This window comes from Triticum urartu, chromosome 1A, assembly GCF_056163025.1.
Source record: "Triticum urartu cultivar PI428250 chromosome 1A, HENAU_Tu73, whole genome shotgun sequence".
NCBI classification, from domain to species: Eukaryota; Viridiplantae; Streptophyta; class Magnoliopsida; order Poales; family Poaceae; genus Triticum; species Triticum urartu.
In genome coordinates, this window is record NC_141873.1 from 81,915,622 (window position 1) to 81,943,574 (window position 27,953).

A 27,953-nucleotide genomic window follows, 5' to 3' on the forward strand; every position below is an offset into this window, starting at 1 on the left:
TTATGTCGGATGCGGTTCATCATGTAACAGTCATAACCTAGGGTGACACAGAACTAGCTCCAGTTCATTGATATAATGTAGGCATGTATTTCGAATATAGTCATATGTGCTTATGGAAAAGAACTTGTATGCCATCTTTTGTCCTACCCTCCCGTGGCAGCGGGGTCCTTACGGAAACTAAGGGATATTAAGGCATCCTTTTAATAGAGTACCGGAACAAAGTATTAACACATAGTGAATACATGAACTCCTCAAACTACGGTCATCACCGGTAAGTATCCCGATTATTGTCACTTCGGGGTTAACGGATCATAACACATAATAGGTGACTATAGACTTGCAAGATAGGATCAAGAACACTCATATATTGATGAAAACATAATAGGTTCAGATCTGAAATCATGGCACTCGGGCCCTAGTGACAAGCATTAAGCATAGCAAAGTCATAGCAACATCAATCTCAAAACATAGTGGATACTAGGGATCAAACCCTAACAAAACTAACTCGATTATATGATAGATCCCATCCAACCCATCACCGTCCAGCAAGCCTACGCTGGAATTACTCACGCACGGCGGTGAGCATCATGAAATTGGTGATGGAGGATGGTTGATGATGACGATGGCAACGGATTCCCCTCTCCAGAGCCCCGAACGGACTCCAGATCAGCCCTCCCGAGAGGTTTTAGGGCTTGGCGGCGGCTCTGTATCATAAAACGCGATGAATTCTTCTCTCTGATTTTTTTCTCCCTGAAACACAATATATAGAGTTGGAGTTGGAGTCGGAGAGGCACTAGGGGGCCCACGAGGTAGGGGGCAGGCGCGCCCCCCACCCTTGTGGAGAGGTGGTGGGCCCCCCTGGCCTTCATCTTTTGCAGGTATTTTTTATATTTTCCAAAAAGTTGCTCCGTGAAGTTTCACGTCATTCTGAGAACGTTTGTTTCTGCACATAAATAACACCATGGTAATTCTACTGAAAACATCGCCAGTCCGGGTTAGTTCCATTCAAATCATGCAAGTTAGAGTCTAAAACAAGGGCAAAAGTGTTTGGAAAAGTAGAGACGACGAAGACGTATCAGCCGACCGGGGTTAGGCCGATCTCTCACCTAGGTGGTCTCAACCTGCCCTGTCGCTCCGTCATAAAGTAACAGCCGGGGGCCAGCGGGAACCCAGGCCCACCACTACCTAGATGGAACCACCTGCCCCTTCAGCCCCCACATCAGAATCACTTGCGGGTACTCTACGAGCCGAGCCGACTTTAGTCACAGCATGTATTATGTGTAATATGTATAGTATATACCCGTGATCACCTCCCAAGTGATCACGGCCCGAGAGTATAGCTTGGCATATGGACAAGAATGTAGGGCCACTAATGGAAATACTAGCATCCTATACTAAGCATTTAGGATTGCAAGTAAAGGTAACAACAATAGTAGCAAGGACATGCTATGCATCAGGATAGGATAAACGGAAAGCAGTAACATGCTACACTACTCTAATGCAAGCAGTAGAGAGAAGAACAGCCGATATCTGGTGATCAAGGGGGGGCTTCCCTGGTTGCTCTGGCAAGGAGGAGTCATCAATAACGCAGTCGATCGGGGTACCAGCAGCGACGTTAGTCTCGTAGTCTACCGGAGAGAAGAGAGGGAAGAAACAATGAATATAATACAAACATATGCATATCGATGCATGACATGACAATGAACGATGCTAGGTGTGCCCTAACGCAGTAGAAGGTGATGGGTGAAGGGGGGAAACATCCGGGAAAGTATCCCCGGTGTTTCGCTTTTCGGACAGGTGCATCGAAGGGGGAAAATTGCGTGTTCACTATGCTAGGGATGTGTGGCGGACAAACGAGCTGCGTATTCGGATTCGTCTCGTTGTTCGGAGCAACTTTCATGTACAAGGTATTTTCATCTGAGCTACGGATTATTTTATATTAATTTTTTAAAGATTTAAATCATTTTTAGGATTAACGGATTTAATTAATTTAGAAAATACAATTATGATGTCAGCATGATGCTAGCATGACGTCAGTGGTCAACTCTGACCGTTGACCGGTCAAACTGACGTGTGGGTCCCACACGTCATTGTCTATTAACTAATTAACCAAGTTAATTAGTTTAACTTAACAGATTAGTTAGGTTAGTTAATTAACTTGGTTTATTAAACACAATTAATTAAGTTAATTTAATTAATTATTTAATTAATATTTTTATTTTAAATTCCTTTTTTCTTTTTCGTTCTGGGCATGGGCCCTGTTTGCCATAGGCACAGGGGCCTTAACAGGCATACGGGCAGGCGGGTGCGGGCAAAGCCGCAACCCTGCCCGGTAACAAGGCAAGGCCGGAATGGGGCTGGAGCGGGCGCGTGGGCGTCGGCGCTCGACGCAGCCAGCGGGCGCGGGGGCCATGACCATGGCGAGGCCGGTCGCCTGAGGTGGCAGTGGCGAGGCCACGTCGGGGTGGCGCCGGGGCAGGGAGCAAAGGCGAGGCGCACGGCAGCGCGGGCAAACGGCATGACAGCTAAAGGCAGCTGTCGCAGCAGCGGGCTGGGCACGGGCGGAGTGGCGGACTCAGAGCGATGGGCGCGACGCGTGAGGCAGTGGGCGGACAAGCGAAGCAGGGCAATAGCAGCATGCAGCAAGGTCCGTCGATGGCGGCCGGGCGCAGCCGGAGGCGCCGGCAGATGCGGGGGCAGAGTCCGGGCGAGCAGGGGCAGGCGCGTGGTGATGGCGTGGTGGAGCGGGGCGAAGGGCGCGGGCAGGTGCGGTCGTGCGCAGTGGCGCGACAACGGACCAGCACAGGCAAGGCGCGGAGCGCAACAACGGCAAGGCGCGCGTGGCTGCGGGCGCGGCCTTCGGCATAGTAGGACGCCGAGCACGGCAACTAGGCGCGAGCAGAGGGGCCTGCGCGGGTGTGCGTCACAACGACGGAGCGGGGCGCCGGGCGCGCGGTGACGGCGATGCGTGCGCACAGAGGAGGAGAGGAAGGATGAGGAAGGTGGCGGCTCACAGGGGAGCGGGAGGGGCATGGCAGCGGACTCGGGGGCGACACGTGGGAAGGAGGTCGGTGACGAGGTCAGCGACGAAGAGGATGGCGAGGTGGCGATCCGGCGGGGTGGCTCCGGCGATGGCGTCGAGCGGCGGGCTCGGAGCCGAGCCGAGGCGGTGTGCTGCGGCGACGGCGGGTCGCGAGGGTGACGGGGTCGCTGCCCCCCGATCCAGATCGGGGGGAGGAGTTGAACGTGGGGGGAGGAGTGGGAGTGAGTGGGGGAGGGTGCTTAGGGTTCGGGGAAGTGGGGATAGGATAAGGGAGTGGGAAGGCGCGGTCGGTTGGGCTGGCAAGGCGGCCTGGTGGGCCGAAGCCCAGTCAGGGGGGGTCTCCTTTTTTTTGTCTTCTGATTTGCTTTCGGTTTTTACTCTTTTTCTTTTATTTATTTTCTTTTACTGTTTTTACTCTTTTTTTATTTATTTTCTTAGCTTAGTTTCCTTTTATTTTTGATTTAGCAAAATACCAAGATGGCACCTAATTTGAATTTACCAAATATGCCACTGCCACATTAACTAGCTACCTAAACTAAAATAGTTTTTTTAGTTATTTATTATTTAAAAGTATTTAAATATTAGTTTTCGCTACCGTTTTATTCATCTTATAGCATTTAAACGTTTTATAAAAGTAGGGTTTTGTGACACCCCCGATTCAACCGTACACTAATCATACACGCAAACGTGTACGATCAAGATCAGGGACTCACGGGAAGATATCACAACACAACTCTACAAATAAAATAAGTCATACAAGCATCATATTACAAGCCAGGGGCCTCGAAGGCTCGAATACAAGAGCTCGATCATAGACGAGTCAGCGGAAGCAACAATATCTGAGTACAGACATAAATTAAACAAGTTTGCCTTGAGATGGCTAGCATAAACTGGGATACAGATCGAAAGAGGCGCAGGCCTCCTGCCTGGGATCCTCCTAACTACTCCTGGTCGTCGTCAGCGGGCAACACGTAGTAGTAGGCACCTCCGGTGCAGTAGGAGTCATCGTCGACGGTGGCGTCTGGATCCTAGGCTCCAACATCTGGTTGCGACAACCAGGTAGAAGGGATAGGGGGAAAAGAGGGAGAAAGCAACCGTGAGTACTCATCCAAAGTACTCGCAAGCAAGGAGCTACACTACATATGCATGGGTAAATGTGTAAAGGGCCATATCGGTGGACTGAACTGCAGAAAGCCAAAATAAGAGGGGGATAGCTAATCCTATCGAAGACTACGCTTCTGGCCACCTCCATCTTGCAGCATGTAGAAGAGAGTAGACTGAAGTCCTCCAAGTAGCATCGCATAGCATAACCCTAACCGATGATCCTCCCCTCGTCGCCCTGTGAGAGAGCGATCCCCGGTTGTATCTGGCACTTGGAAGGGTGTGTTTTATTAAGTATCCGATTCTAGTTGTCATAAGGTCAAGGTACAACTCCAAGTCGTCCTGTTACCGAAGATCACGGCTATTCGAATAGATTAACTTCCCTGCAGGGGTGCACCACATATCCCAACACGCTCGATCCCATTTGGCCGGACACACTTTCCTGGGTCATGCCCGGCCTCGGAAGATCAACACGTCGCAGCCCTACCTAGGCACAACAGAGAGGTCAGCACGCCGGTCTAAATCCTATGGCGCAGGGGTCTGGGCCCATCGCCCTTTGCACACCTGCACGTTGCGAACGCGGCCGGAAGCAGAACTAGCCCCCTTAATACAAGAGCATGCTTACGGTCCAATCCGGCGTGCGCCACTCAGTCGCTGACGTCACAAAGGCTTCGGCTGATACCACGACGTCGAGTGCCCATAACTGTCCCCGCGTAGATGGCTAGTGCGTATAGGCCAGTAGCCAGACTCGGATCAAATACCAAGATCTCGTTAAGCGTGTTATTTTGAAATAACCGCGAACGCCGACCAGGGGCAGGCCCACCTCTCTCCTAGGTGGTCTCAACCTGCCCTGTCGCTTCGCCACAAAGATCCACACAGAGGGCCGTTGGGACAAAGGTCCTTTCAGCCCCCAATCCGTGAATCACTCGCGGGTGCTCCACAAGCCAACCCGTTTTTAGTCACCACATGTATCCTGTATAAAGTATATAGTATATACCCATGATCACCTCCCGAGTGATCACGACCCGATAATATAGCATGGCAGACGGACAAGAATGTACGGCCACTGATGATAAACTAGCATCCTATACTAAGCATTAGGATTGCAGGTACAGGTATCAACAGTAGTGGCAAGGACAGGCTATGCATCAGAATAGGATTAACGGAAAGCAGTAACATGTTACACTACTCTAATGCAAGCAGTAGGGAGAAGAGTAGGCGATATCTAGTGATCAAAAGGGGGGCTTGCCTGGTTGCTCTGGCAAGAGAGAAGGGTCGTCAACTCTGTAGTCGTACTGGGTAGCAGCGGCGTCGGTCTCGGTGTCTAGCGGAAGAAGAGGGGGGAAGAAACAATGAATACAATGCAAACAGATGCATAACGATGCATGACAAGACAAGTAACGTTGCTAGGGGTGCCCTAACGCGGTATGAGGTGATACCGGTGAAGGGGGGAAACATCCGGGAAGGTATTCCCGGTGTTTCGCGTTTTCGGGCAGAGGAGCCGGAGGGGGAAAGTTACGAGTTCGATAGGTTAGGGAGGTGTGGCGGACGAACGGGTTGCGTATCCAGAATTGTCTCGTCGTTCTGAGCAACTTTCATGTACAAAGTATTTTCAACCGAGTTACGGATTAAAAGATATGATTTTATAAAGATTTTATTAAGTTCTGATTTTAATTATTTATTTAAATCCAACATTATCCAAAACAGTGAACGATGACGCAGGCATGACATCACAGTGATGTCAGCATGTCAACTGGTCGGTTGACCAGTCAAACCAGACAGGTGGGTCCAGTGGGACCCACATGTCATTGACAGGGTACTAACAGAGTTTTAAAACTAACTAAATAGGCTAATTAGCGGGTGGGGCCCGGTAGTCAGTGAGAGATTAGTGTTTAGTTAACTAATTTAATTAATTAGCAAATTATCTATTTAATTTTATTCGTTTTTGACATGGGGCCCGCATGTCAGTGGTCGTAGCTGCCACGTCAGCAGTTGACTGGGTCAACCCAGTCAACTAGGACCCGCAGGGCCCGCTGGCAGTGGCCTTGGGGTGGCCCCAGGCCAACCACGTAGGCGGCGGCCGGCGTTTGGCCGCCGGCGATGTCAGAACGCGGCGGGGGCTCCCGGGCCTCGTCGGGATTTCGCTACACGGCGTCGTTCGGCGCGCAGCTTGGTCCAGCCGAACGGCCACTCGATGTCGCGTCGAGTGGGGGTGGTGGTATGGCCAGACTTGGCCGGAATCGGCACCGGTGACGAGCAGAGGCGGCGGCGCATACGGGTGCTCGACGGAAACGGCGCTACGGAGCAAGGTAGGCCGCGTGGGAGGGGGCGTTCGGTCGAGAGCGAGGAGCTGCATCGAACCGTGGCGGTGGCGTGGTCGGAGGAGGGCCGCAGCGTCACCGGCGACGAGCGGGGCGTACGCCGGCGTTCGGCCACGGTGGGGAACGCCTATGTTGGCCACGGTAGGACCAACGGATGGTCACTCCGGGTTCCTACAGCGATGCTGAGCACGATAGGCATGAGCCCGGGACCAAATGGTCACCGGACGGCTGCCGGCGACGAGCGCGTGCGGCGATGCGCTCGGGCAAGTTGGGGGGGCGGCGCGTCCAACTAGCGAACGGCGTCGAGAGAGAGAGAGGGGAGGGAGCGGGGGCTCACCGAGCGGCACACACGGTGGCCCTTGGCGGCTTAGTAGCTGCAGAGGGCGTCGCCGGAGTTGGGGATGAGCGGCGGCGAGGCGGAGGAAGAAGACGACCTCGCCCACGACGCTGCGATGTTGCGGAGCTCGAACCAACGGTCGAGGACGACGAGGAGGGCGACGAGGGAGACCGGCGACACGTTGGCGCGGTGCAGGGAGGACGGTGGCCACGGCTACGTGACGGCCACGGCCATGGAAGCGCTCGGACGGGGGCGGATCTGAGGAGCGAGACGGAGGCGGAGATCGAGGAGGAGAGCAGGGGGGCAAGTGGGGAGGGGAGCCCGAGGGGGCGCGGCGTCGGCGCCCTTATCCTCTCCAAGGGCCTGTAGCGGCGTGGGGCAGCGAGCTGGTCCGTCGGCGACGCGGGCGCGGTCGGACGAACAGTGGGGGCGTGGGGAGGAGGTGGCAGAGGTGGGGAGGTGGCAGCTGGGCCACCTGGGCCGGCCGGGTGCGGGGGAATGGGCTGAAGCCCAGGAGGGGAGCTAGTGGGGTCTTTCTCCTTTCCTTTGGTTCCTTTTCTTTTCTTTTTTTTTGTTTCTGTTTTGTATTTTCTTATATTTATTTCTTTTTCCTTTTCTGTTTTATTTAATTTAGGGCATTAGGTATTTTATAAAAATGTGTTTGTTGCACCATAATTACCTTTGTAATATTCGGCAACCACCGAACAATTTTGTTTTAATTTTTGAAAACTTTTATTGTTATCATTAATTTGAATTTCGAACGGTTTCGAATTATTGCGAGGATAGCAACAGTAACCGAGGTGTCATGGCACGATTAGCGTGGGATTACTGTAGCATGATTATCCGGGCGTTACAAATCTCCTCCACTACAAGAAATCTCGTCCCGAGATTTAGGAGGTAGAAGGAAACAGTGCGGGGTATTCATCACGAAGACGATCCTCGCGTTCCCAGGTGGCTTCATCTTCAGAGTGATTCGACCACTGGACCTTGAGGAACTTGATCGCCTTCTGACGTGTGCGGCGTTCAGCTTGGTCGAGAATGCGGACCGGATGCTCTTTATATGAGAGGCCCTGTTGCAATTCGAGCACTTCATGATCCACTGCTCGGATTGGGTCCTTGAAGCAGCGACGGAGCTGTGACATGTGGAACACATTGTGAACCTGAGAAAGGTTTGACGGAAGTTCCAGTTGATATGCTACTTTTCCACGCCTTTCGAGAATAGTTAAAGGACCAATATAGCGGGGAGCTAGCTTTCCTTTGATCCCGAAGCGGTGTGCACCCTTCATTGGTGTAACTCGAAGATAAGCCTTTTCGCCAGGTTGATAGACCATGTCTTGGTGATGACGGTCATACTGACTTTTCTGACGTGACTGAGCAGTCTTGAGATTCTCGCGAATAATGTGAACTTGTTCTTCGGCCTATTGGATAATATCCGGACCGAAGAGTGGATGTTCCCGAGTTTCTGACCAGTTCAGAGGGGTTCGGCACTTTCGTCCATATAATACTTCGAAGGGGGCCATCTTCAGACTAGCTTGATAGCTATTATTATAAGAAAACTCAGCATACGGGAGAGATTCCTCCCATTTCTTGCTGAAGGAAATAACACAAGCTCGAAGCATATCTTCGAGAACTTGGTTGACACGTTCAACTTGCCCTTGTGACTGCGGATGAAACGCAGTACTGAAAGATAAGTGAGTCCCCATAGCTTCTTGGAAACTTGCCCAGAATCTTGAAGTGAATAAGCTGCCACGGTCCGAACTGATAACCAGTGGAATACCGTGAAGTGAAACAATTCTGGACATGTAGAGAGTAGCAAGCTGACTAGCAGTGATTGTCTCTTTGACCGCCAGAAAATGGGCAACTTTGGAAAGCCGGTCAATGACGACAAGAATAGCATCATTACCTTTCTGCAATTTGGGAAATCCAGTGACGAAGTCCATTTCAACATGGTCCCATTTCCATTCAGGAATAGAGATAGGTTGCAGAGTTCCAGCAGGCCTTTGATGCTCTGCTTTGATTCAGCGACAAACGTCACACTCAGCAACATAACGAACAATGTCCTGCTTCATATTAGACCACCAGAATCTTTGGCGAATATCCTGATACATCTTCGTACTACCAGGATGGATGGACAGAGGCGTATCATGAGCTTCTTGCATAACCCTTTTAGTCTTATCCAGGTTTTTCTTCGAACATGGTACCACTAGGCGGCCTTTGAAATACAAGGCGCCATCGTCGGCGATAGTGAAGAATGAGGGCTTTCCTTCTGCTAGATGGCGTTTAATCTTATGGACTTCAGAGTCATAACCTTGAATAGTCTTTATACCAGCTACGAGATCTGGTACGACAGCCAGGGTATTTAGAGAACCCTTAGTAACAACAAGAAGATTCATCTTGCAGAACTCCGGGGGAGGGGGAGCGAGTGCTCCAGGAGGAACAATATGGAGGTTCAGCTTTCTAAATTCTTCGACAAGCGAGGGCTGAACTTTGTGAACCTGGAGGTGGTTGCAGTAAGACTTGCGGCTCAAGGCATCAGCCATTACATTAGCCTTGCCGGGGGTATATGATATACCCACGTCAAAGTCTGCAACAGTCTCCATCCATCTTTGCTGACGGAGGTTCAGATCTGGCTGAGTAAACAGATACTTCAGACTTTGGTGATCGGTGAAGATCTCGCAACGATTACCGAGAAGGTAGTGTCGCCACTGCTTCAGTGCATGAATGACAGTAGCAAGCTCAAGGTCGTGAACTGGGTAGTTTTCTTCGTGAGGGCGCAGTTGACGAGAGGCATAAGCAATCACTCTGCGCTCTTGCATTAGGACACAACCTAATCCTTGACGGGAAGCGTCGCAGTAAATGACAAAGTCCTTCTTAGTATCAGGTGGAGCAAGCACGGGGGCAGAAGTCAACTTGTCTTTGAGCGCCTGGAAACTTTCCTGACACTTGTTTGTCCATTCGAAATTGACACCCTTATGCAACAGATTAGTCAGAGGCCTGGCAATCTTGGAGAAGTTCTCGACGAATCGACGGCAATAGCTGGCGAGACCGAGAAAACTTCGTACTTGCTTGACATTCTTCGGAGGAGTCCAATCGAGAATAGCCTGAACTCGTTCAGGGTTGACGGCAATACCATCCTTGGAGATGACATGCCCAAGATAGGTTACTTCGGGGAGCCAGAATTCACACTTGGAATACTTAGCATACAGTTGATGCTCTCGAAGTTTTTCCAGCACAAGACGAAGATGTGCAGCATGTTCTTCTTCATTCTTGGAAAATACAAGGATATCGTCCAGATAAACCATGACAAACTTGTCGAGGTAATCCATGAATATATAGTTCATCAGACGAGAGAAGGTGCCGGGAGCATTCGTTAAGCCAAATGACATGACGGTGTACTCGTATGATCCATACCGAGTCACGAAGGCGGTTTTTGGGATGTCCTCCTCACGAACACGGATCTGGTGGTAACCCAACCTCAAGTCGAGTTTGGAGAACACTGATGAGCCAGCCAGTTGATCATAAAGATCATTGATCCGGGGAAGAGGATATTTATTCTGAATGGTAGCTTGGTTTATAGGACGGTAGTCTTGGACTAATCGGTTTGTCCCATCCTTCTTCTTAACAAAGAGAGAAGGTGCTCCCCAAGGAGAGCAACTTGGGCAAATGAAACCTTTGACAAGAGATTTGTCGATTTCCTCCTTAAGCTCAATGAGTTCATGCGGCGGCATCTTGTAGGGTCGTTTAGCTATAGGGGTAGTGCCGGGTTTCAAGTCGATGATGAATTTGACAGCTCTAGCAGGGGGAATCCCTGGAAGTTCTTCTAGGAAGACATCTTGGAATTCACGAATGACGGGAATGTTTCCAATGCCCTCGAGTGGTGCAGCGTTCAACGCATTCAAGGCATAAAGACGTGCCTCGGCGTTCTGAACTAGATGAGCTTGGTAAGCAATTATTTCATCAGTAGGGTGTAGCAGATGGACGACCTTAGTGGCGCAAACTATAGAAGCAGTATGCACTTTCAACCAATCCATTCCCAGAATGAGGTCGATGCTACAGGACTTCAGTACGATGGGAGAGGCAAGGAATTCCAGTCCTTCAATTTCAACGGGAACATCATGACTAACCATAGAGGTTTGACACTGGCCCACAGGAGTGTGTACCACAATCGCAGTGTTCATCTCTTCGTATTTAATGCCATGCATGAATGCAAACTCAGCTGATATGAATGAATGCGATGCTCCCGTATCAAATAAAACTGATGCTGGTACTGAATTTACGAGGAGTGTACCCATCACGGTAGCAGGCTGGTCTAGAACTTCATTGAGATCAACGTGGTTGGCATGAACACGACCATAAGACTTGGCATTGTTGTTGCGAGGCTGGTTGCTTCCACGGCTAGCTGTGGGGAGGGCCAGTTGATTCTGGTTCTGATTGCAATCCCTAGCACGGTGACCTGGCTGACCACACTTGTAGCAGAGACCATTATTGGGAGTGGGAACAGGAGCTTGTGGTGGTGGAGCTGGAAGTCTTGGCTGCCTAGTTGGAGGAGCAGGCAGACGAGGTGCAGCATAGGTCTGCCTTGGGGCAGGTGCATTCGGCTGGTACATGCTGTTGGGAATCCATATCTTGCGCTTCTGCGAAGACGGGCCCGAAGATGAGCCCGTGTCATGGTTGCACCTGTGAGAGCTCTGGTATTCCTGCAGACCAGTTTTGACATTGATGGCTTTGTTCACCAGAGTGGCGAAATCAGCAAAGTCATGCACTAGAAGTGCGAGCTTGATGTCAGCTTGAAGGCCATCATGGAACTTCTCCTGTCTGCGTGCATCAGTTGCAATGTCCTCTTCAGCATAGCGGGACAAGTCCAGAAACTCCCGCTGGTAAGCTTCCACAGTTTTGTTGCCTTGGGTGAGGTTGCGGAACTCACGCTTCTTACGGTCCATGACTCCCTGAGGAATGAAGCGAGCACGGAAGGCAGCTTGGAAGTCTGGCCAGGTGATGATTGTTCCAGCTGGCAGAGTACGCCTGTGGCTATCCCACCATTGAGCCGCGGGTCCTTTCAGGAAGAAGGAAGCAAAGGTGACATAGCTGGCAGGGGCTACATCAGCAGACTCCATCTCATAGGTGATGTCACGGAGCCAGTCGTCAGCATCCAGAGGCTGAGTTGAGCTGCGGTACACGGTTGGGTTGAGGCGCATGAAATCCTGTAGAGTCACTTGGGTTGGCTGCTGGTTCATATTGGGGCGAGGAAACTGAGCCATAATATTCTCCATGAACTGACGATTCAGCTCAAACTGTTGCATCATCCCAGCCATGTACTCAGGCGGTGGTGGGGCGTTGCCACCACGACCACGACCACGACCACCTGGTCTAACCATCCTGCTTATATATAACAGTGGTAGTTCAGCATTGAGAAATTTGCAAAGACAAGAATCATTCATGATGAAACATGCACAACGAAAGCAGCACGATAGATACTACATAGTAGTCGGCATATCTTACAAAAGAGATCATGCATAGAGTTTGTTACACAGTGTTCAGTACATAGGCTAAGACATCATAGGCGGCACACAGGCTCGCGGCGAATGCATCTAACACTAATAAGCAAGTCTACGTCAGTCCCATGCGGTACTGCGGAGGTAGAAGTAGCCCGACAGCTGGTAGTGACGCGAAGGGAAGACCTCCACGCGAGTAGCCTGGGGTCCGCGGATACTTTGGTGCGGAACCCGATGCGCAGGTGGCAGGAGAGGACCCAATGCAGGAGAGTAGCCTCCCACATCTGGCCAGCCGACGCCCTGGGGCATCATGGTCCGGGCAGGGTAGATCGCAGAACGCGACAGATCACCAGAGCGGGCAGAGGGGTGCAACAGCGTCAGAGCATGATACAGGTGCTGATGGGTGGTGTACAACTCGTGGCAAAGAGCTCGGTTAGCTCTATCCAGCCCATCAGCATGCAGAACCAGGTTCCGATGGTAGAAGGGCTCTCGGGTGACAGTGGAGTAGGCAGCAGTGTAGTATCCCTCCGCACCAACATCGGATGCGATAGCAATGTGCCTGAAGGAGGAGGTGTCCAACTCCTGATACTCTCCACGGAGACGTGTCAGAGCAGCATAAGCAGCATCGTGGACCGCCATATCGATAGTCACTCCAACACCATGAGCAGTGTGCAACACAGTAGTGGAGTCATACTCCCGAGAGTAGAGGTGGATGATGGCACGACACTTCTCTTGGTTGAAGTCCTGATACTCCTCATAGACGGTGTACTCAGGGTGCCAGCGATAACCCAGATAGGTCATCATCTCAACCAACATAGTAGGTGATCCTGAGGCACCAATGGTCGTCGTGTGGCGCACGACCTGCCTCGTGGGTTCCATCTGAAAACAAGGATCTTTTCACAGGAGTCAAATGACAATGTGGATAATGTTCAAATACTACTCTAAAGAATAACTAGGGCTTATCCAACTTTGGGGTGAACATGGTCATGGGATCCTAGTGTTAGAGTTAGTAAAATCGTTTAACCCGTGTAGGAGAGAGTTCAGAGTCCCAGAGTAAGGATCGAGGAGTAAAAGATCCTAATACCACCCAGATGGCGACGTGGGCCCGTAAGGCACACAACCATGTTAGTAAATGTTTTGTAATGTCTAGACTCAACTTCGGCCAAGGAGTGTGGAAGGGGGATTCCTACAGGCAGTCGGCTCTGATACCAACTTGTGACGCCCCCGATTCAACCGTACACTAATCATACACGCAAACATGTACGATCAAGATCAGGGACTCACGGGAAGATATCACAACACAACTCTACAAATAAAATAAGTCATACAAGCATCATATTACAAGCCAGGGGCCTCGAAGGCTCGAATACAAGAGCTCGATCATAGACGAGTCAGCGGAAGCAACAATATCTGAGTACAGACATAAATTAAACAAGTTTACCTTAAGAAGGCTAGCATAAACTAGGATACAGATCGAAAGAGGCGCAGGCCTCCTGCCTGGGATCCTCCTAACTACTCCTGGTCGTCGTCAGCGGGCAGCACGTAGTAGTAGGCACCTCCGGTGCAGTAGGAGTCATCGTCGACGGTGGCGTCTGGATCCTGGGCTCCAACATCTGGTTGCGACAACCAGGTAGAAGGGATAGGGGGAAAAGAGGGAGAAAGCAACCGTGAGTACTCATCCAAAGTACTCACAAGCAAGGAGCTACACTACATATGCATGGGTAAATGTGTAAAGGGCCATATCAGTGGACTGAACTGCAGAAAGACAGAATAAGAGGGGGATAGCTAATCCTGTCGAAGACTACGCTTCTGGCCACCTCCATCTTGTAGCATGTAGAAGAGAGTAGACTGAAGTCCTCCAAGTAGTATCGCATAGCATAACCCTAACCGATGATCCTCCCCTCGTCGCCCTGTGAGAGAGCGATCACCGGTTGTATCTGGCACTTGGAAGGGTGTGTTTTATTAAGTATCCAGTTCTAGTTGTCATAAGGTCAAGGTACAACTCCAAGTCATCCTGTTACCGAAGATCACGGCTATTTGAATAGATTAACTTCCCTGCAGGGGTGCACCACATATCCCAACACGCTCGATCCCATTTGGCCGGACACACTTTCCTGGGTCATGCTCGGCCTCGGAAGATCAACACGTCGCAGCCCTACCTAGGCACAACAGAGAGGTCAGCACGCCGGTCTAAATCCTATGGCGCAGGGGTCTGGGCCCATCGCCCTTTGCACACCTGCACGCTGCGAACGCGACCGGAAGCAGAACTAGCCCCCTTAATACAAGAGCAGGCTTACGGTCCAATCCGGCGCGTGCCACTCAGTCGCTGACGTCACAAAGGCTTCGGCTGATACCACGACGTCGAGTGCCCATAACTGTCCCTGCGTAGATGGTTAGTGCGTATAGGCCAGTAGCCAGACTCAGATCAAATACCAAGATCTCGTTAAGCGTGTTATTTTGAAATAACCGCGAACGCCGACCAGGGCCAAGCCCACCTCTCTCCTAGGTGGTCTCAACCTGCCCTGTCGCTTCGCCACAAAGATCCACACAGAGGGCCGTTGGGACAAAGGTCCTTTCAGCCCCCAATCCGTGAATCACTCGCGGGTGCTCCACAAGCCGACCTGTCTTTAGTCACCACATGTATCCTGTATAAAGTATATAGTATATACCCGTGATCACCTCCCGAGTGATCACGGCCCGATAATATAGCATGGCAGACGGACAAGAATGTACGGCCACTGATGATAAACTAGCATCCTATACTAAGCATTAGGATTGCAGGTACAGGTATCGACAGTAGTGGCAAGGACAGGCTATGCATCAGAATAGGATTAACGGAAAGCAGTAACATGTTACACTACTCTAATGCAAGCAGTAGGGAGAAGAGTAGGCGATATCTGGTGATCAAAAGGGGGGCTTGCCTGGTTGCTCTGGCAAGAGAGAAGGGTCGTCAACTCCGTAGTCGTACTGGGTAGCAGCGGCGTCGGTCTCGGTGTCTAGCGGAAGAAGAGGGGGAAGAAACAATGAATACAATGCAAACAGATGCATAACGATGCATGACAAGACAAGTAACGGTGCTAGGGGTGCCCTAACGCGGTATGAGGTGATACCGGTGAAGGGGGAAACATCCGGGAAGGTATCCCCGGTGTTTCGCGTTTTCGGGCAGAGGAGCCGGAGGGGGAAAGTTACGAGTTTGATAGGTTAGCGAGGTGTGGTGGACGAACGGGTTGCGTATCCGGAATCGTCTCGTCGTTCTGAGCAACTTTCATGTACAAAGTATTTTCATCCGAGTTACGGATTAAAAGATATGATTTGCTAAAGATTTTATTAATTTCTGATTTTAATTATTTATTTAAATCCAACGTTATCCAAAACAGTGAATGATGACGCAGGCATGACATCATAGTGATGTCAGCAGGTCAACTGGTCGGTTGACCAGTCAAACCAGACAGGTGGGTCCAGTGGGACCCACATGTCATTGACAGGGTACTAACAGAGTTTTAAAACTAACTAAATAGGCTAATTAGCGGGTGGGGCCCGGTAGTCAGTGAGAGATTAGTGTTTAATTAACTAATTTAATTAATTAGCAAATTATCTATTTAATTTTATTCGTTTTTGACATGGGGCCCGCATGTCAGTGGCCGTAGCTGCCACGTCAGCAGTTGACTGGGTCAACCCAGTCAACTAGGACCCGCAGGGCCCGCTGGCAGTGGCCTTGGGGTGGCCCCAGGCCAACCACGTAGGCGGCGGCCGACGTTTGGCCGCCGGCGACGTCAGAACGCGGCGGGGGCTCCCGGGCCTCATCGAGATTTCGCTACATGGCGCCGTTCGGCGCGCAGCTTGGTCCAGCCGAACGGCCACTCGATGCCGCGTCGAGTGGGGGTGGTGGTATGGCCGGACTTGGCCGGAATCGGCACCGGCGACGAGCAGAGGCGGCGGCGCGTACGGGTGCTCGACGGAAACGGCGCTACGGAGCAAGGTAGGCCCCGTGGGAGGGGGCGTTCGGTCGAGAGCGAGGAGCTGCATCGAACCGTGGCGGTGGCGTGGCCGGAGGAGGGCCGCAGCGTCACCGGCGACGAGCGGGGCGGACGCCGGCGTTCGGCCGCGGTGGGGAACGCCTATGTTGGCCACGGTAGGACCAACGGATGGTCGCTCCGGGTTCCTACAGCGATGCTGAGCATGATAGGCATGAGCCCGGGACCAAATGGTCACCGGACGGCTGCCGGCGACGAGCGCGTGGGGCGATGCGCTCGGGCAAGTTGGGGGGGGCGTCCAACTAGCGAACGGCGTCGAGAGAGAGAGGGGAGGGAGCGGGGGCTCACCGAGCGGCACACACGGGGGCCCTTGGCGGCTTAGTAGCTGCAGAGGGCGTCGCCGGAGTTGGAGATGAGCGGCGGCGAGGCGGAGGAAGAAGACGACCTCGCCCACGACGCTGTGACGTTGCGGAGCTCGAACCAACGGTCGAGGACGACGAGGAGGGCGACGAGGGAGACCGGCGACACGTTGGCGCGGTGCGGGGAGGACGGTGGCCACGGCTACGTGACGGCCACGGCCATGGAAGCGCTCGGACGGGGGCGGATCTGAGGAGCGAGACGGAGGCGGAGATCGAGGAGGAGAGCAGGGGGGCAAGTGGGGAGGGGAGCCCGAGGGGGCGCGGCGTCGGCGCCCTTATCCTCTCCAGGGGCCTGTAGCGGCGCGGGGCAGCGAGCTGGTCCGTCGGCGACGCGGGCGCGGTCGGACGAACAGTGGGGGGGCGTGGGGAGGAGGTGGCAGCTGGGCCACCTGGGCCGGCCGGGTGCGGGGCCGGCCGGGTGCGGGGGAATGGGCTGAAGCCCGGGGGGAGTTAGTGGGGTCTTTCTCCTTTCCTTTGGTTCCTTTTCTTTTCTTTTTTTTGTTTCTGTTTTGTATTTTCTTATATTTATTTCTTTTTCCTTTTCTGTTTTATTTAATTTAGGGCATTAGGTATTTTATAAAAATGTGTTTGTTGCACCATAATTACCTTTGTAATATTCGGCAACCACCGAACAATTTTGTTTTAATTTTTGAAAACTTTTATTGTTATCATTAATTTGAATTTGAATTTCGAACGGTTTTGAATTATTGCGAGGATAGCAACAGTAACTGAGGTGTCATGGCACGATTAGCGTGGGATTACTGTAGCATGATTATCGGGGCGTTGCAAGTTTCTTCACCTTAATCACCTATGCATTATCTGGCACAAACCCAACATTTTAGTTTTAATTTTTGAAAACTCTTGATGTTTGCCTCTATTTTGAATTTGAATTTGAATTGGTTTTGAACTAACGCGAGATTAGCAACAGTAATCAAGGTGACATGGCATCGTTAGTAGAGATTACTGTAGCTTGATTATCCGGGCGTCACATGTACTCTGCAAGAGTTTCATGAACCTAGAGTTCATTTCAGACATGTCATGAACAAGTAAATGGTTACAAGAACAACTGCTATAGAGAGTTCAAAACTAGAGAGGGGGCGGAGGATGATTACTCCAAGTACATAGTCAAATAGAAGATCAATCATGTAATAGGCAAGGGTGCATGTCAAATCGGGCTAAGTAGGCTGAATGACTTCATAATCTTCATCCAATTCATCGTATTTGTGTGTTTGCTGTTAACCTAACTCAGTTATGTATACTCATACTGGCATAATTGATAGTTAGTAAGCTCACCACATGAGTGTGCAAGCTAACCACTATACGCGCGATGTGCATCAGCCCAGTCCAAAACCTTGAAACACAGGAAACCAAACACTAGGGAAACATTGATGCCCTGATTCAGCTTGGGCTTTGTGGGCAACCAAACAGGGATTGTCAAACATGGCCCAAAGCTTATCCCTCCCCCCCCCCCCCCCCCCACATCACTTGGCCACACCTTCAAGAAGGGCAAAAACAGGCTGAGCTACCCAAAAAATCACCAACTGGTGGTGATAAGTGACGCACCACACGTGTTTCGCACTTAGAGAGTTTTGGTGGGGTTTCTTCCTATGCCAAGGAGAGATGGTGGGTTTATTTGTGCTTCTTTCATGCATTTCATTTTCAGAACGATTTATCTCTTGAACTGTGTGTCCAAAAAACAAACCATTTTCACTGTTGTATTCCTCGCATTGAGATCTTCAAAACTATATCCCATATTGATAAGTTTCGATGAACTTTTTTCGGGTGAAATATGTGCTCCAAAACTGAGCTAAATTGTGCTTCAAAATTGTACTAATCGTGTTTCACTTTTGGGAAAGCTGTGCTTTCACGCGAGAAACATGCATGTGCTTCACCTTTAAAGAAGCATCAGGCCTCTTTTGGTTCGTGGGAATCTTATAGGAATTTCATAGGATAGGATTCTCAAAGAAAAATTCCTATGGGGCCCTTTGGTTTGTAGGATGAATTCCTATTTCTATGTAGGATAGGAAACAATCCTTCACATTTTAAAGGAAAAAATATTAGTCTAGACTCAATGAAAAAATTCCTATCATATGCATCAAATAACATATCTTTCTTTATAAGAATTGAGATGCATACCATCTCACTTCCTATAATTTTTTTATTTCTATGAAATTTCTATCCTATGAACCAAAGGAGGCCTTAGTGTGCTTCGTGTGGAAACACAATTGTGCTTCAATTGGGAAAGCACAAAAACACAACTGTGGTTGACGCGAAATCACATCTTTACTTCACTTTTTACGGAAGTACATTTCTACTTTCACATGAAAAGCACAACCGTGCTTCACATAGAAGCGCAAATATGCTTCCATACGGAAACACAACTACGTTCCATGCTTCCGACAAACAAAAACAAAATAACTCGAAGAAACGAGAAAAAAGGGGGGAAACTGAAGGAAAAAACCCTGAAAACAAGGGAAACCGCCCCCCTCCCAAAAAATAGAAAAAAAAACATCCCTATGGGAGAGCGCTCAGCGAGCGACACGTGATGCGCCACATTGCACACCCTGGCTGCTCCTAGCAACCAAACATGACCTTAACCACACATGCAAGAAGGCCAAGAAAAGACTGAACAACCAAACAAGGCCTTAAGAAGCCCTAGTAAATCACTCGTGTGTTGCAACAAGTACATACATATTCTAGTGATCCTTTCATCCAACGCTCAATGATACTTCTCATAATTAACATGATCTTCCCGTCCAATGCGTGATGATAATTCCCATAATTAAAGTGATCCTCCCGTTTAAGAATGACACTCCATAATTCACGTGATCCTTCCATCCAAGGTTCTATGATACTTTTCAAAAATTAATGTCTAGCCAATTAACATGTGTAATTAACTATCTGACTAATTAAATGCATGCAGTTGTGGATGAGGCAGAGATTGGACATGAGATTACTGAGACAATTTTTGAACATTAGTGATTGCGTGCAAAAAGGACGAACCTACTATGAACTCTGTTTTTAATAGTACTCCCTCCTTCCTTTTTACTTTACATATAAGAATTGTTTGAAGTCAAACTTCGTAAAGTTTGATCATAATTATATTAAAAAAATATCAACATCTACAATGTTAAAGCCATACAATATGAAAATTTAAGTCACGGCGCATCTAATGATAATGATTTTGCATTGTGAATGTTCGTAATTTTTTCTATAAAATTGGTCAAACTTCACGAGGTTAGGCAAATTTTATATGCGAACTAAAAAGGACCAGAAAGAGTAATAGATACTCCTAGATTAGTACTCACTTCGTTTCAAAATAAGTGGGCGTAGTAAACATCCGGGCGCTCTAAGAAAAATGTGTGTCAGAGGGGCTATCATCCATCTTCATTGATGACCTGCGACCATGGGCGTACAGATGTCCAAAATTCCAACGTTATTCACAGTTTCACACCGTGAGGTCGAATCTGGGGTGGGCAACTTGTTTCCCAAGAATGGAACAAGAAACTGAAAGTGAGGTCGAAACTGGGTTAACAACTTGTTTCGCAAGAAAGGAACAAGGAACTGAAAGCTTGGTCATTTTCAGCACAAAAATATCCAAGAGCGTTGGGCTAACGTGTAGCTTCAGGCTTTGCCTCCCTCACTCATATGGTGTGCAAAGGAATAGAATATTGCAGGAACCACGTGAGGATGGATCGGGCATCGGAGCTTGCCTCAGACTAGGATATATTTATATAGATGGTCTAAAAAGATTTCTTCATATATATGTTCAGTTTTGTATTAGAACGTTTATATACAGGGACCCTGATAGGTGGGTCTTCGCTGGGTAGATGAAGAAATCATGACTGCAGCTGAGTTTAGACGACGCTTTCACATTGTCCGGGCGTGGACATTGTCGAGGTTGATTTAGAGGAAGTGTATATTTAGACGACCATATAAACAAGTTGTTGGACGCCTGTTTTAGGTTCATGTCGTGGAAAACGAGTATAGACATCCATATAGATAAGCTATTGGAGATGCTCTTCATAATATGCGTGTAGTTTCTATTTATTTTCGGTCAAAATTTACAAAAAACTGACAAAAACAATACTAAATAAATACAATATAAAAATCTGTATCATCATGTACCTAATGATATCGATTTGATATTATGTATTGAGACAATTTATTCTACATATTTGGTCAAATCTGATAAAGTTTGAATTTCTAGAAAATATATGTGCACTACATTATGAATAAAGGGAGTAGTAGTAAGCAACATGTCACACATGTCTTTCATTTCATCTTGATGGGACAATATGGCGTTTGAGATTTTCAAGCCGATGTACCATTTGGCATGAAGAGTGAGCTATATAAAAAACAATGGAAAAAGAGACTTCAAGCCAATATTCGTGAGATAACGTACATGATATTTTAGCAGTATGTTATTATATTATAGCACTATGACGGATATATGGCTTATACAGACAAAACAGAAATAAAGCCTATTCAAAATGGATGACAATTTTCTTGTAAGTATATCCAAATGTTTTTTCACAAGTCATTTTAGTAAATATTAATTCTTGCCTTGGATTATCTTGTTGCGATCCTACAAATCGATTCAATTAAAACCTTGGATTCATACTAGAATCACGATGATTTAGTCTCAAGCTAAAAAAGGGGAAAAAAAATCTTCTTTAGGACCCCAATAGCCGTCGAATGTTCGCTTTGAGGGGTGGCATTTGCGAACGTTTTTGCTAATAGATTCTTCAACGATGCATGGCAGTTTCTGGGAAGAAGGGATTTTTTTAGACAAAACGGATAGAAACTGCCAACGTTTGATCTCGTGTCGCAACTAAAACAATCAGGAAAAATGTGTTCGCTTGCCATTCCCTCCGAGGGAATGCTCGCCAGATAGCATTTCCGCCTTTTTTTAATGTGAGCTAATATGTTATAGCAAGTTATATAGGTGTCGATTTATTGGATATTTTGAAGTACACAAGTGCACTTATAAGCACTAGTAAATGCGCACGTGCAACACACGTTAATATTTAGGAATATATTAATTGCATGTAAATATTAGGTATGCTATTATTTATGTGTTAATTTGTGATTAGTGCAATATTTGTATGAAAAACATGTTTAACGCTCACCATTGAAGCAGTCTTGGTAGTTGGATTAACTTAGTTCGATGGCCGAGGTCAATTGGATCTGTTCCTTTGAGTCTTTTTATATTGGTATAGATATAGATATAGATATAGGTAGGTGTAAGTGTAAGCCCATCCAAGCAATGAATTTTTTTTCTAGGTGGACATAATCATTGAAAACCATCTTAATTATCCAAATTTTTATCGACTTACTAAATAAACTTATGTTTTCTTCGGTAAGCCAATCTTCCATCTTAATTATGTTTTTGCTACGCGGAGTGCTTCATCCAATCTTCCATCTTTTTTCTGGGCATCATTGCTTGAAAACAGTCTTAATTGTCCCACATCTTATTGACTTACTAAATAAAGTTATGTTTTCTTTGGTAAGCCAAAAAGTGATTACAAAAAATCCTAAAATATATTTAGCTAAGTATATTACAGACAGTATTTGGTAGACATTCGTTTACACCATCATATCAACACGGGCAAGTAAATCACGGTGTAACATAACTATACTGTAGAAAATTTACATTTCGATGTACAGGCAATTATATATAGTGTGTACATAACAAGATTTGGCAAATTCTTCCCGTGTGCGGGGCCACAGCAATTCCTTCTCCAACCTCTCACGGAGGCAAAAAGCAAAGACAAGAAATAGGAAACACGAAAAGGCAAAGGGAAAATTTGCACCTCACATATGGTATGACAGAAAGCGGCAGCGTGGACGCAATAAGGATTGGCCGGACTTGAGATCTTGACACTTTCTGAGAGCAAAAGGCCGAGACGAGACGAAACCGCGGCTGAGGACGGCGGCGCCCGCGGGCCCACCCGCAATGCCGCGGCTTCCCCCCGCTTTCCATTCCTCCTCCGTCCCTTCCTGTGGGTGAACACCTCTCACCTCCTCCGCCGCGCCCCCTGCTTGTTTTGTTTCCATCCTCCTCCCGATCTCTCCTTCTTTATAAAGCACATCGCCTTCCTTTCTCCCTTCCGAGTCGCCACAAAACCGCGGAGAGATAGAGACGGATAGCTAGAGGCGTCGGAAGATACTCGCTGCTCTGCCGCTGCCGCCCCCTTCGCCTTTAGTTGATCTCGCCATGGCTGCCACCGTTGCCGTGGACAACCTCAACCCCAAGGTGAGCGGCGCTTCTCCTGTCTGTTTCTTGCTCTCTTTCTTGGCCCGGTTCCGGTGAGGCGGGGGCGGGTTGCTGATTTGATCTGTGAGTTGGGTGGTCGGCCGTCTACTTCATCGAATTCTTCTTAGTTTCTGTTTCTGATTCAGTCCTCCACTTGTGGTACTAGTTGATACACTTTAACACTTGGTTATTCCGCTTTAGTGTTCTGGATCTGATAGCCCGAAGTTGAAAAGCGAGGATTTTTTTCATGCGAACTTATATATCATCTAAAGATAGATGCTTCGATTTTTATTCAGAGTGAACTGATGAACTCTTGGTCTGCAAATTAGAGTTATTCAACAGTTGATTACAAGTTACTAAAAGTGTAGTCTGTACTGTGGTGTAGTGTTTTTACCTTGATGCTGCCAGTTTCCGCAAAAAAGAGGGAAACCTAGCCAGCAGGTAGATCTCAGTACTATTGAGCTGCTGACATGCAGTTTTTTGTGTGACGGTGCCAGTCAGCATCCTTTTTTTGTTTGGCACTATAAAACAATGTCATCTCTGATGCTGAAGCACGAATATTGTTGTTTAATTGATAGCATAGATGCTGCTCAGTTGCCAATCTGTCACTTGTGAAGATTTTCACATGTTGTAGTTTGGTGACAGAGGATATAAAACATGTGAATTTTTTAGCATGTTGTACTTGGTGACAGGTCATCTGGTGAACTGACCACTTGTCTCTGTGCACATATTCTTTCACCTGGAGTTCTTATTACCATTACATGGTCATATGACAGCATAGCATTCCGTCCACATCTCTGACATGATTATAAGTTCATTATATTTCCACTTTCAAGAATTTACTGGCATTCTGTGTTCTATTTATTTCAGTCGCTGATTAATTTTGACCATCATTTGATCAACTATGTGCATTTTCTAAAAACTAGCCACTTCGTTAATTATCTTATGACTGTTGCAGGTTTTAAAATGTGAGTATGCTGTGCGTGGAGAGATTGTCATCCATGCTCAGGTATTTCAACTGACCATAATTTGAAATCTCCTGTATTAAGAGTTTAGCTGACTCTTTACTCATGTTTTTAGATAATCACCAAGTCTAATAAGAGTTTAGTAGGATGCAGTTTTATTCTGAATTTTTACAAGGAATTGTTTGGTATTAGTAACAGTTTGATACGCTTTAAAAACAGAGGGTGTTACCTGGCATTTCCTGAAAGACGCCAGTTCATATGCCATTAAGTATTTAGAAATTGATTAACCAGGTAATTTTGTTTTTGTTTCCAGCGCTTGCAGCAACAGCTTCAAACTCAACCAGGATCTCTACCTTTTGATGAGGTACTTAAGCATAGATTCTGAAGGTTAATGTTATAGATAGTTTTCTTGTTATGTTGTACAGTTTCTTAGCTCATTCAACTTTTCCCCTTGCAGATCCTCTATTGTAACATTGGGAACCCACAATCTCTTGGTCAGCAACCAGTTACATTCTTCAGGGAGGTATGTGAATTTTGTACCTGCAGAGTTTAAAGTTTGTTCTGCTGGATTCTTACATGGTATATCGCAGGTTCTTGCACTTTGTGATCATCCAGATCTGTTGAAAAAGGAGGAAATCAAAACATTGTTCAGGTGAATATCGGCATCATTGTAGCTTATCAGCATGAAACAAATGCAAGGAAAACTTAGCATGGGAGGATATTTTGACGGATACCCTTAACCAAGTGCTATCATGCTACTTTTTTGCGATTCAAATGAACTTGAATAATTGCAAAAACACAATTGTGGAGTAAAAGTATTCCATAGGGTGTGATGCACCAATCTGCAACATTTTAAGCCTATACTTAATAAGTGCTAAAAAATCGATACGTGCTGTGTGTTGCCACTTCTGATTGATTATGAAAAATACCTAGAACTAATTCATTTGTCTTAGCATGAACTTGTTGCATATGATACCTGATGCTTCATCTTGTTGCAGTGCTGATTCTATTTCTCGAGCAAAGCAGATTCTTGCCTTGATACCTGGAAGAGCAACAGGAGCATACAGTCATAGCCAGGTAATCATCTCATTGCACAATTTATTACTTGCTGCAAGGAGAAAAATATGGAATCTTGGATTGACTTTGTTTTTTTACCATTCTCCTAGGGTATAAAAGGACTTCGTGATGCAATTGCTTCTGGGATCGCTTCACGAGATGGATTCCCTGCTAATGCTGATGACATTTTTCTTACAGATGGAGCAAGCCCTGGGGTATGAAATTTACCTCTTCCTTCGATTGCTAGACAATGTATGAACAAACATAAAGTAGTTAACTCTTATATCATGTTACTCTTCCCTTGTTAGGTGCACCTGATGATGCAATTACTGATAAGGAATGAGAAAGATGGCATTCTTGTCCCGATTCCTCAGTACCCTTTGTACTCGGCTTCTATAGCTCTTCATGGCGGATCTCTTGTATGTACCCTCCCTGTTTGCCTGGCAAAAGAAGTTTAAGTTCAGTATAGTTATATTTCATGCGGCGCCAAATCCTGAATTGAGAGCATATCTTTCAGGTCCCATACTATCTCAATGAATCGACGGGCTGGGGTTTGGAAATCTCTGATGTTAAGAAGCAACTCGAAGATGCTCGCTCAAGAGGCATCGACGTTAGGGCTTTGGTGGTTATCAATCCAGGAAATCCTACTGGACAGGTTTATACTCATCTTTTTCCTTCTGGTCCAGAAAACCTTCTTGGTTTGCTTCAACTATGGTGTCCATTCCATATATTTACTTAATGAGTGCATTTCTCGTATTCTTGAAGTGAGTATATTTCTCCATTCTTTTGTAGGATAGCTTAGGAAATAATTATTTTTTGCTTGGGCTGCAATATGTATAAAATATTCTGAACTAAGATAACTAAAAAGGAGAAAAGATCAATAATTGAGATGGTCCATTTATTTATAGGTACTTGCTGAGGAAAACCAATATGACATAGTGAAGTTCTGCAAAAATGAGGGTCTTGTTCTTCTGGCTGATGAGGTGAGGGATAATGGTTCTCAAAGCATCACAACACACTTTGACCTGCTTAATTCTATTGCTTTCGTTGTGTGTAACATTCATGACATTTATCTATTGGTAGGTATACCAAGAGAACATCTACGCTGACAACAAGAAATTCCACTCTTTCAAGAAGATAGTGAGATCCTTGGGATACGGCGAGGAGGATCTCCCTCTAGTATCATATCAATCTGTTTCTAAGGGTAAGTAGAAAGATCCACATGCTTATTCTTCTATTCACAGTGTTACTGGTTTGCCAAAACTATTTTGTTGCTACCACCAGGATATTATGGTGAGTGTGGTAAAAGAGGTGGTTACATGGAGATTACTGGCTTCAGTGCTCCAGTAAGAGAGCAGATCTACAAAATAGCATCAGTGAACCTATGTTCCAATATCACCGGCCAGATCCTTGCTAGTCTTGTCATGAACCCACCAAAGGTCAGTGACATGACGCTCCTTAAATTTCTACACCTAAATGAGAATACAAAGTTCTTCAGATAAATACCATTAATGGCTTCTGCAGGCTAGTGATGAATCATATGCTTCATACAAGGCAGAAAAGGATGGGATCCTTGCATCGTTAGCTCGTCGTGCGAAGGTGCACCATGGTTCTATATCTCATACCCCTAAATGCATTGTTGAAAACACGCTAAAATTTGTTACTGCTGCTTTCATGATCACAGGCATTGGAGATTGCATTCAGTAAACTTGAGGGAATTACTTGCAACAAGGCTGAAGGAGCAATGTACCTGTTCCCTCAAATCTGTCTGCCACAGAAGGCGATTGAGGCTGCTAAAGCTGCTAACAAGGCACCTGATGCATTCTATGCTCTTCGTCTCCTTGAGTCGACCGGAATCGTCGTTGTCCCTGGATCTGGATTTGGCCAGGTGAGCAGATTCAATCTTGATACAAATATTATGCTATTTTTATGCCTGTAGTCGCTGATACTATTGGTTCGGACATATAAATGTAGCATTATTTTAACAACCAGGTAACAATCATATGGTTTTCACAAAAAAAAAAACAATCATGTAGTTTTCAACATAGATATAAAACTAACATGCCCGAACTGAAATTGCTTGAAGTTAATAAAGCTAGCCATAAGGCCTTCCCCTCATATGGTTTTATCCATTGTTAGTGAAAGCATTTATGGACTCTGGGTTTTGAACAGTATACATTACATCTACTTTCCCTTCCGGTGTTTTTACCCCAAGCCATAACATTGCCATTGATACTCTGTACTCGACAGGTTCCTGGCACATGGCACTTCAGGTGCACGATCCTTCCGCAGGAGGAGAAGATCCCGGCGATCATCTCCCGCTTCACGGTGTTCCATGAGACGTTCATGGCAGAGTACCGTGACTAAACTGGTGTAACATGTGTGGGATTACATGCAAGCCTCGTGGATTTTCCCTAGGCGTTTTTGCCCCCGTTGACAGCAGTATCATGTAGATGAGACAAAATAAAGCAAATCCATGGCTTGTGTGTGTGATATACTATATCAGATTCTGAAACAGATTACCAGTCTGATGCGTTTGATGGTAAATTGGCAACTGAGATCTTTTTCCCCCACCTTTAGTTTGCTTGATATCTGTGGCGGAATACCTTCGAGTTCTTGGCATTTTCTGAAGTATGGCGAGCAAGGCGCCAAACCTTGGGATGCATCTGTATGGGTGGGAGTATAGGTCTGGGAGTGTAGGTCTTCCAAGCGTTGCAAAACTATGACGTAGCGAGGACACTGAAGAAATGAATGAAGCGTGGTTTCTCGGTGGGGATTTACTCTTGCGATTGGACTTTGGCGCCCGCAGCATGAGCAGGCAAGGACTTTGACCTTGTTTGGAGCGCGAGGCGTCAGATGTAATGTGCGCTCATGTCCTTGATGTCTTCTTGCATGAGGAATAGGTAGGCATGCTTGGTGGAGAAGGGCAAGTACAGAAGCGACTGCAACTTTGTAGACTGAAATATGTTAGGCGATTTCAAAGGCT

General features: G+C 47.3%; 1 protein-coding gene across 2 annotated transcripts; it reads left to right on the forward strand.

Annotated features, from left to right (window-relative positions):
- Window positions 1-22,616: 22,616 nt before the first annotated feature.
- Window positions 22,617-27,540, forward strand: LOC125548043 (alanine aminotransferase 2). Of its 2 annotated transcripts, XM_048711743.2 has the most exons (15): window positions 22,623-22,946; window positions 23,905-23,955; window positions 24,225-24,275; window positions 24,369-24,434; window positions 24,502-24,563; window positions 24,910-24,988; window positions 25,078-25,182; window positions 25,276-25,386; window positions 25,485-25,622; window positions 25,876-25,950; window positions 26,051-26,171; window positions 26,252-26,406; window positions 26,492-26,566; window positions 26,652-26,855; window positions 27,218-27,540. In XM_048711743.2, the coding sequence occupies exons 1-15, from the start codon at window positions 22,908-22,910 to the stop codon at window positions 27,332-27,334; spliced, it is 1,449 nt and encodes a 482-aa protein (XP_048567700.1). In that variant the 5' UTR covers window positions 22,623-22,907; the 3' UTR covers window positions 27,335-27,540. The 2 variants fall into 2 exon arrangements, with proteins under 2 accessions (XP_087369784.1, XP_048567700.1); XM_087513658.1 differs by having other exon boundaries at window positions 22,617-22,946; window positions 24,369-24,563.
- The last annotated feature ends 413 nt before the right edge of the window (window positions 27,541-27,953 follow it).

Bases quoted from the DNA above. Each gene is read 5' to 3' on its own strand.
- LOC125548043 (XM_087513658.1), top strand. From the start codon at position 23,921: ATGCTGTGCGTGGAGAGATTGTCATCCATGCTCAG. The intron at 25,387-25,484 runs GTATGTACCCTC...CATATCTTTCAG, and splicing joins CTCTTCATGGCGGATCTCTT to GTCCCATACTATCTCAATGA. The intron at 26,567-26,651 runs GTGCACCATGGT...TCATGATCACAG, and splicing joins CGTTAGCTCGTCGTGCGAAG to GCATTGGAGATTGCATTCAG.